The sequence below is a fragment of the Tupaia chinensis genome, unplaced genomic scaffold (genome assembly GCF_000334495.1).
Source record: "Tupaia chinensis unplaced genomic scaffold, TupChi_1.0 Scaffold000247_1, whole genome shotgun sequence".
NCBI lineage: Eukaryota > Metazoa > Chordata > Mammalia > Scandentia > Tupaiidae > Tupaia > Tupaia belangeri.
The window spans coordinates 3,967,250-3,976,083 of NW_006159725.1; the positions used below are offsets into that span (position 1 = coordinate 3,967,250).

General features: G+C 55.9%; 1 protein-coding gene across 7 annotated transcripts in view; it reads left to right on the forward strand.

Moving 5' to 3' along the window:
• Positions 1 to 8,834, forward strand: part of GRAMD1B (GRAM domain containing 1B) — a 252,750-nt gene that overhangs the window by 127,628 nt on the left and 116,288 nt on the right. Inside the window, exon 1 of one of the 7 annotated variants that reach the window (XM_006148820.3) lies at positions 126 to 319. The exons of the other annotated variants lie outside the window; for them this stretch is intronic. Coding sequence (XP_006148882.1) covers positions 297 to 319 — 23 coding nt within the window. The 5' untranslated portion in view covers positions 126 to 296. Of the gene's footprint in view, positions 1 to 125; positions 320 to 8,834 lie in introns of those variants that run through there. 7 annotated transcript variants of the gene reach the window in all.

Sequence of the window (8,834 nt, forward strand, 5' to 3'; positions counted from 1 at the left end):
CCATCCTCATCGGAAGCGGGCAGTGGCGGCTGCAGCTCAGGCGGGCAGCGCCAGCCCGGGGCTGGATTTGCACACGCGGTCCCTGCCTCGGAGCCCAGCCGCAGGGCGAGGGGGACAAACGGGCTGCCGATCTCCTTTTCTGCTTCCCTCCCATCTTTCTCTTTCTGTGTTCGAGTCACATTACATGGGATTCTGTTCTTTTGGGACTTCGTCATCTTTTCCAATATGTCCTGGGACCTGCGGAGCTGTCTCGGGGATGCTAAGCTCACGGTCAGTGGATTACCGTGACTGTACTAATGAAAGGATTCAAGCTCTCCTGGTAAGTAGAGGAGGGTCCGGCCTCCCTGTCTCCAGCCCTGCTCCCCCAGCCCTCCCACCCCCCTGCAGGGAGGTCTGTCCTACCAATGGGCAGACAGGCTGGGGGCTGGGCGTGGAGGGGTCCACAGGGGGCCACACACTCTGCAAAGTTGGGTCCCTTCTGGCTTGCTGCAGTGCTTCCTGTCCGCATCTTCCTGGGGGCAGGGGTTTGGTGGAAGTTGGGGGCTTGTGGAGAAAATCCAACTGCAGCTGAAAAAAAAATCCTAACTTTGAGGGGCAGGAGGACTCGTGCACACGGAGGCAACTTTATAAAGCAAGATCCCATGGGACACCGTTGTGCCCTTTGCCTCCGAGTGACCTGGGACCAGGCAGGGCGGGGGCTCTCTCGAGTCACCTCCTTCCCCCCGCCCCCTCACCCCAGGCACTGACCTCTTAGATTGGCGAGGGGCCAGGCCCCATCTTCAAGGTGCCTGGTGTCCAGACGACCGAGGACCACCCCTCTGTCCAACCCAAGCGTGTGCCATGGGGCTCTGCACGCAGAGCCTCTGCCTGGGCTTCATATGGGCGTGAAAGACACGCCTCGCCTGGGTCTGGGGTAGCCGCAGACTTAAAAATTACGCCCTTAGCTTCCCCCCTTCTCCTGTGGCCCTTTGAGGATCAGATGGGTGGGTGAAGTGGCTTTTAATTATTGATCACTGAGAAACTGCAGACTGCTTAGAAAACTTTGTGGCACTGAGCACCCGGTTCATCTTTAGGGTGGCCTGTGCCCCTGCCCTGAGGCCTCCTCAGAGGAGAAAGGGCGCTTGGGCTGGGAGGGAGCTTTCTCTCCTTGGAGAGGGTGGGGGTGGGAGGAGTGAGCTTGGAGAGCGCCCTGCAGGGACGTGCCCTGCCTGTCCAGCGGGCCTTCACTGCGGCTGGCCGCCCAGGGTGGGGTGGTGGTAGGTCATCTCTGGGGACTGTCAGAGTGGGAGCTGGGAGTCCAGCAGCGTGAGGCATGGAATCCTAGCCTGGCTCTAGGCTGTCTCTCGCTTTCCAGAAACCCCCACCCTGGATCACAGCCTGATAGAACCAGCTAGGCCACAGGCCCCTCCGTGGGACTTGAAAAGGCACTTTGCAGGAGACGAGGGACAAGCTTGTTTCCTGCAAGCTTAGCTCCGAAGAGCCAAGAGGTGGCTGGCATCAGGAACGCCCCACCTGGGGTCTCTCCTCCAGCTTGGCCTCACTCTTCCTAGGCTTCTGTTTGTGCCGAAGGCCCTCCTTGTTGGAGAGAGGGAGGTAGGGGCACCTGACGCCACCCCGCCCTCACTCTTCCGGGCCGGGTGCCCTGTGTGTTCCGAGCTGTAGGCTGTGGACAGAGTGTTGTCACGGGAACCCCAGGCCTTCTCTGCAGACAGGGCTCCCTGTATTCCTCAGTGAGGCCTCACGGAAAGCCCAGGTGCCGGGAGCAGGGTCACTGGGCACTCCTTCCCTGCCCTGTGCGCCGGCACCCCCAGCTGGGGGCTGGGAAGCACCCCGGGCATCACTCGGGATGATACAGCGCTTGAACACGGTGTGCCTCCTGGCCAGTCTGTCCGACCTCAGGGGCACACAGAGATCCTTGCCTTTGAAAACCCACCTCCAGCCAGGAGAGCAGCGTTTAGCTGAGACTGTAATGGGGACATCCTTGCCTTCCCCGGCCAGAGCATTTCACAAGGACAGGGACACTCTGCCATTTCTCTGCCCATGTACGGTTAGTGCCGGCGATCCGCCACCTTGTTAAGGACTGGTGGCCACACCTGGCGGTGGCTGCTCAGAGAGTATTCTGGTTAGAAATGTGGCCCCCCTTGATGGTGTCCTGTATCAGTGTACGCCATCTGCTCCCAACCGAGAGACTCGTAGAAGCAGGATGACCAAATACGTTGGCCATTTTGGTCTGAGTAACTCCTGTCTCCATGTGGAAAAGGGGAGGATTAATGAGCTTGCTTATGTTTGAATGTTAAAATGCCTACTGTGTGTTGGTGGTGTAAGAGGGATGTGAGGCCGATCGTGAGGATAACGGAGAATACGTTTTCTATACAGTGGGTACAAGCTCCTCACAGGCTGGGGGACCCAGGTGGGCCTGGTACATGTCGTGAAGGCCAGTGGCTGGACTGGGAGTTAGAAAGCCCCCGCCAAGGCTAAGCTCCCCCTCATTAGGGCAAGGGGCTTAGGTGGTCTCAGAAGGGGACTCTGGTTCTGTCTGCTGACAACCTATTGGGTGAGGTGGGGGGGCTGCAAGGGGAGGTGGCCTGTGCAGACAGTTTGGGCTGAGGCCGAAGCACAGCTGAGGCCGCATCACACTTTGGAAGTCTAGGCATTTTCCTTTTAAAAAAAAGAACAACCAGCAGCCAGCTGGTGGCGTCGTGGTTAAGGTGGCTGGATACCACATGGCCGACTGTGTGGTTCGAGTCCTGGACCTGGCAGCTTGGGGAATGTGGTGGGTGCACATACATGCGTGCCTAAATCTCAAGATAAAAATGGAGACTGGATTGTGGCATGGCTATTCCCCCGGAGGTGGGGGTGCTTTCTTTCTCTCTCTCTCTCTTTCCTGTGAGCATACACGCCTTGTAGCACATTGATTAAAAAAAAAAAGAATAACTGAACACTCTTCTTACTCCCTTTGGTGATGTAAAGCGATCCCTAATTCCTGTAGCACACTGGACCGTCAAAATGCGAAGCAGGTGCCCCGTTCCATGGGCTGTTCCCTCTCCAGATTGTCCCGGTCCCCACAGGACGTGGCAGACTGTAGCAACATCTGTCTGGGTGCTCTCTCCGCGGGTTCCTAGCTGTCACATCTGCTGGGCTTGGTCGTGGGGTCTCTGTGGAACCTGAGAGCTAGGGCAGACCTTCAGGAAAGTCAGTGCACTGGAAGAATCGGCCTGTGGGGAAAACACGGGGTGATCAGTTCAGTCCTTGGGACGGAGCCGGTGACGTGGCCCTGTGGTGACATCTCAGCCCCGTCGGGAGGGGTTTGGTTTCCGTGTGCGCGAGCGGCTGAGCAGCCGGGCCGTGTCCCACTGTGTGTTTAGGAAGGCGAGTGCCAGTAAGGGGACCCAGTCTCTCGCACTTGCCCCAGGAGCTGGGGCAGGGTGGTTCGGCACACCTCCTGTTTTGCAGAGACGAGGGCGGCCGTGTGTGATTTGACGGCAAAAGTCCGTTGTCGGCTGTGCTCGTTCCTCATGTGTGTTAGCAGACGGCGCTCTGGCCCTTCCTCAGCTCTTGTCTAGACCACCCCTTTCCAGTTTATTTTTTATTTGCTGTCGGGTGTATGCACGCATGAGCGAGACAGAGAGAAGGAGAGAGAGGGAATGTGAGAAAGCACCTTATGGGGCAGGGCCACTCCGCAGTCCCTTCTCCTCCATTCTCCTCTCGGGGTTTTGGGAATGCATGCACACGCGCCCAGTGTGTTTTTCACGCTGCCGGGTCCAGGACATGAACTGCGCAGTTGGCCATGTGGGACCCAGTTGCTGTAACCATCAGGCTAGTGGGTGGCCCGGTGAGTCCTCTTTATCTGCAAGTTCTGCGTCCTCATTGGACTAACTCCTCCCCCACCTCCGGGAGCGCCCTGCGGCCTGTGCAGCTGTGTGCAGTCTGCCTGTGCTGGCGCCTGCCGGGCAGACCTGCCCCTCTTGCTGTCATCCCCTGAGCGACACTGCACAACTGCTGTTCACACAATGTTTCTCTTCCATGGGGTGCTATGAGCAGCCTAGAGATGGGTGATTTGCCAACCCCCCACAGTTTCTTAGGGCGCTTGAGCATCCAGGGGTTCCATATCCGCAGCTGTCTTAGAACCGATCCCTCGGGACCAGCAGTTAGCGTAATGGCTATGTCGCTGGACTCCCACGCAGTCGACCACAGTTCGCGTCCCAGACCGGATGGTTTAAAACTCACACCGGGCGCATGTGCGTGCGTGCCCAAGATCCCAAGAGGAGAATGGAGAAGAAGGGACTGTGGCGTGGCCATACCCCCTAGGGGGTGATTTCTCACTTTCTATCTCTCTGTCTCTCTCTGTCTGGTGAGCACACGCGCCCTATGGCAAAAACCTCTTAAAAAAAAAAAAAGAACCAATCCCTCGAAGATGCCGAGGGGCAACTGACTCCCCCTGCCCAGGTGCTCTAGGTGAGAGGGGCGCTGAGGAAGGAGGGGCCCTGCATGCAGCCCCGTGCAGCCTCCTTTAGAGCCAGGCTCCCCGCCTACGGCAGTGCTCCCCCAAAGATGAGCTGCAGCGAGGATCAGGGTCGCCCAGAGGCTTGAGCTTCTGCAGACCTGAAGCCCGACCCGGAACCTAGTAACTGCCTTCTGGCCTGCTGTGTGGACTTGGCAGGTGGCTTCTGTTGGCCTTGAGTGGTGCTGGTTTTGCAAGTGGGATTAAATGACAGCGGTGGGCAGATTAGGTGGTTTCTCAGCCTCCTTTTTCCTAATGGTATAGAAGCTGCTCAGAGAGTATTCTGGTTAGAAATGTGGCCCCCCTTGATGGTGTCCTGTATCAGTGTACGCCATCTGCTCCCAACCGAGAGACTCGTAGAAGCAGGATGACCAAATACGTTGGCCATTTTGGTCTGAGTAACTCCTGTCTCCATGTGGAAAAGGGGAGGATTAATGAGCTTGCTTATGTTTGAATGTTAAAATGCCTACTGTGTGTTGGTGGTGTAAGAGGGATGTGAGGCCGATCGTGAGGATAACGGAGAATACGTTTTCTATACAGTGGGTACAAGCTCCTCACAGGCTGGGGGACCCAGGTGGGCCTGGTACATGTCGTGAAGGCCAGTGGCTGGACTGGGAGTTAGAAAGCCCCCGCCAAGGCTAAGCTCCCCCTCATTAGGGCAAGGGGCTTAGGTGGTCTCAGAAGGGGACTCTGGTTCTGTCTGCTGACAACCTATTGGGTGAGGTGGGGGGGCTGCAAGGGGAGGTGGCCTGTGCAGACAGTTTGGGCTGAGGCCGAAGCACAGCTGAGGCCGCATCACACTTTGGAAGTCTAGGCATTTTCCTTTTAAAAAAAAGAACAACCAGCAGCCAGCTGGTGGCGTCGTGGTTAAGGTGGCTGGATACCACATGGCCGACTGTGTGGTTCGAGTCCTGGACCTGGCAGCTTGGGGAATGTGGTGGGTGCACATACATGCGTGCCTAAATCTCAAGATAAAAATGGAGACTGGATTGTGGCATGGCTATTCCCCCGGAGGTGGGGGTGCTTTCTTTCTCTCTCTCTCTCTTTCCTGTGAGCATACACGCCTTGTAGCACATTGATTAAAAAAAAAAAGAATAACTGAACACTCTTCTTACTCCCTTTGGTGATGTAAAGCGATCCCTAATTCCTGTAGCACACTGGACCGTCAAAATGCGAAGCAGGTGCCCCGTTCCATGGGCTGTTCCCTCTCCAGATTGTCCCGGTCCCCACAGGACGTGGCAGACTGTAGCAACATCTGTCTGGGTGCTCTCTCCGCGGGTTCCTAGCTGTCACATCTGCTGGGCTTGGTCGTGGGGTCTCTGTGGAACCTGAGAGCTAGGGCAGACCTTCAGGAAAGTCAGTGCACTGGAAGAATCGGCCTGTGGGGAAAACACGGGGTGATCAGTTCAGTCCTTGGGACGGAGCCGGTGACGTGGCCCTGTGGTGACATCTCAGCCCCGTCGGGAGGGGTTTGGTTTCCGTGTGCGCGAGCGGCTGAGCAGCCGGGCCGTGTCCCACTGTGTGTTTAGGAAGGCGAGTGCCAGTAAGGGGACCCAGTCTCTCGCACTTGCCCCAGGAGCTGGGGCAGGGTGGTTCGGCACACCTCCTGTTTTGCAGAGACGAGGGCGGCCGTGTGTGATTTGACGGCAAAAGTCCGTTGTCGGCTGTGCTCGTTCCTCATGTGTGTTAGCAGACGGCGCTCTGGCCCTTCCTCAGCTCTTGTCTAGACCACCCCTTTCCAGTTTATTTTTTATTTGCTGTCGGGTGTATGCACGCATGAGCGAGACAGAGAGAAGGAGAGAGAGGGAATGTGAGAAAGCACCTTATGGGGCAGGGCCACTCCGCAGTCCCTTCTCCTCCATTCTCCTCTCGGGGTTTTGGGAATGCATGCACACGCGCCCAGTGTGTTTTTCACGCTGCCGGGTCCAGGACATGAACTGCGCAGTTGGCCATGTGGGACCCAGTTGCTGTAACCATCAGGCTAGTGGGTGGCCCGGTGAGTCCTCTTTATCTGCAAGTTCTGCGTCCTCATTGGACTAACTCCTCCCCCACCTCCGGGAGCGCCCTGCGGCCTGTGCAGCTGTGTGCAGTCTGCCTGTGCTGGCGCCTGCCGGGCAGACCTGCCCCTCTTGCTGTCATCCCCTGAGCGACACTGCACAACTGCTGTTCACACAATGTTTCTCTTCCATGGGGTGCTATGAGCAGCCTAGAGATGGGTGATTTGCCAACCCCCCACAGTTTCTTAGGGCGCTTGAGCATCCAGGGGTTCCATATCCGCAGCTGTCTTAGAACCGATCCCTCGGGACCAGCAGTTAGCGTAATGGCTATGTCGCTGGACTCCCACGCAGTCGACCACAGTTCGCGTCCCAGACCGGATGGTTTAAAACTCACACCGGGCGCATGTGCGTGCGTGCCCAAGATCCCAAGAGGAGAATGGAGAAGAAGGGACTGTGGCGTGGCCATACCCCCTAGGGGGTGATTTCTCACTTTCTATCTCTCTGTCTCTCTCTGTCTGGTGAGCACACGCGCCCTATGGCAAAAACCTCTTAAAAAAAAAAAAAGAACCAATCCCTCGAAGATGCCGAGGGGCAACTGACTCCCCCTGCCCAGGTGCTCTAGGTGAGAGGGGCGCTGAGGAAGGAGGGGCCCTGCATGCAGCCCCGTGCAGCCTCCTTTAGAGCCAGGCTCCCCGCCTACGGCAGTGCTCCCCCAAAGATGAGCTGCAGCGAGGATCAGGGTCGCCCAGAGGCTTGAGCTTCTGCAGACCTGAAGCCCGACCCGGAACCTAGTAACTGCCTTCTGGCCTGCTGTGTGGACTTGGCAGGTGGCTTCTGTTGGCCTTGAGTGGTGCTGGTTTTGCAAGTGGGATTAAATGACAGCGGTGGGCAGATTAGGTGGTTTCTCAGCCTCCTTTTTCCTAATGGTTTAGAAAAAGGCCACTGTCCCGACGGAGTGGGTGGCATGTGATGTAGACTGTCGGTGCCCTTCCTTAGCCAGCAGGGGACACTGAAAATAACCCTTGGTTTGAGAATATTAAATATTCATTTACAAACATCGCTCAGCAGGCACCCCCTCCTGTGAACAGTGCGAGATCTGCTTTATTATTTGGTGGGATGGGAACTGGCGTTCCCTGTGGTCCGGTGAATTCAGGGCACAGACTGCTGGGCATCTGAGCATTTCGATCCCTCGGGCGAGCGCACAGCCCAGGGCAATGGCAAGATCTCCTGACTCCACGATTTCTTAAAAGGATAGGCCTTTCCCTCCGGTCACCAGGCTTCTCCTCTGGAAGCTGGACCTGGCTCGAAATGAGCAGCAGTGGACATTATTTGCATTGCGATGTTATTGTTGGCATCGTTGCCCTTACTTCAAGAAGGAGGAAGAGTTCGGGGGCCAGTAAGTAGTGTGCTAGTTGTGATGCTGGAGTCCTAGCTGGCCCACTGTGGTTTCAGTCCTGGACCTGGCAGTTTGAAAATCACACCAGACATGCGTGCCCAAAATCCCAAGAGGAGACTGGAGAAGGGATTGCAGCACGGCCGTTCCTTCCTGGGGGGAATGATTTCTCACTCTCTTTCTCTCTGTGTCTCTGGCGAGCACACGCACCCTATAGCCAATAATAAATAAATAATAAGAAGGAGGTTTGATGTCTTAGAATGCACATTCGTGGGTGTCAGAGATTGTGACGGCTTCAATTGCATGATCCGAGGTTCTTCGATGCTGCTGGCCTGAAGTCCTTTCTCCAAACCATCAGGAGACTTCTTAGCACCCAGTTCTTTGCTGGGAGATGAGTTTGTTTCTGATGAGAATGTGAGGATGAGGGTAATGCAGGTCACTGGCTAAATTGTGTAGACGTTTGTTCCCTAAATGAGTTGTGAAGTGAAAGCTAGATTTTTTTTTCTTGAGAGGTTTTTGGGCGCGTTTGCTCTCCAGAAAGACAGAGAGACAGAAAGCGAGAAATCACCCCTCAGGGGAGATGGCTACGCCACAATCCCTTCTCCTCCATTCTCCTCTTGGGATCTTGGGCACGCACGCACACGTGCCCAGCGTGAATTTAAGCCACCGGGTCCAGGACTCGAACTGCGGTTGACTACAATGGGAGTCCAGCGACATAGCCATTACGCTAACTGCTGGTCCTGAAAACTAGATGTTTTTGCTAGGTGTTTTTATTATTATTATTATTTTTCCATTCCTAATGCTGTCTTTTGGATTGTGTGTGCAGAGAAACGCCGAGTTAAACTGGAGAGGCCAGGTTTTGGCAGAATAACAACTGCTTCCTCCTCTCCATTCCCCATACATTGAGTTCTTTTTTTCTAAGAAGAATTATTCATTAGGGACC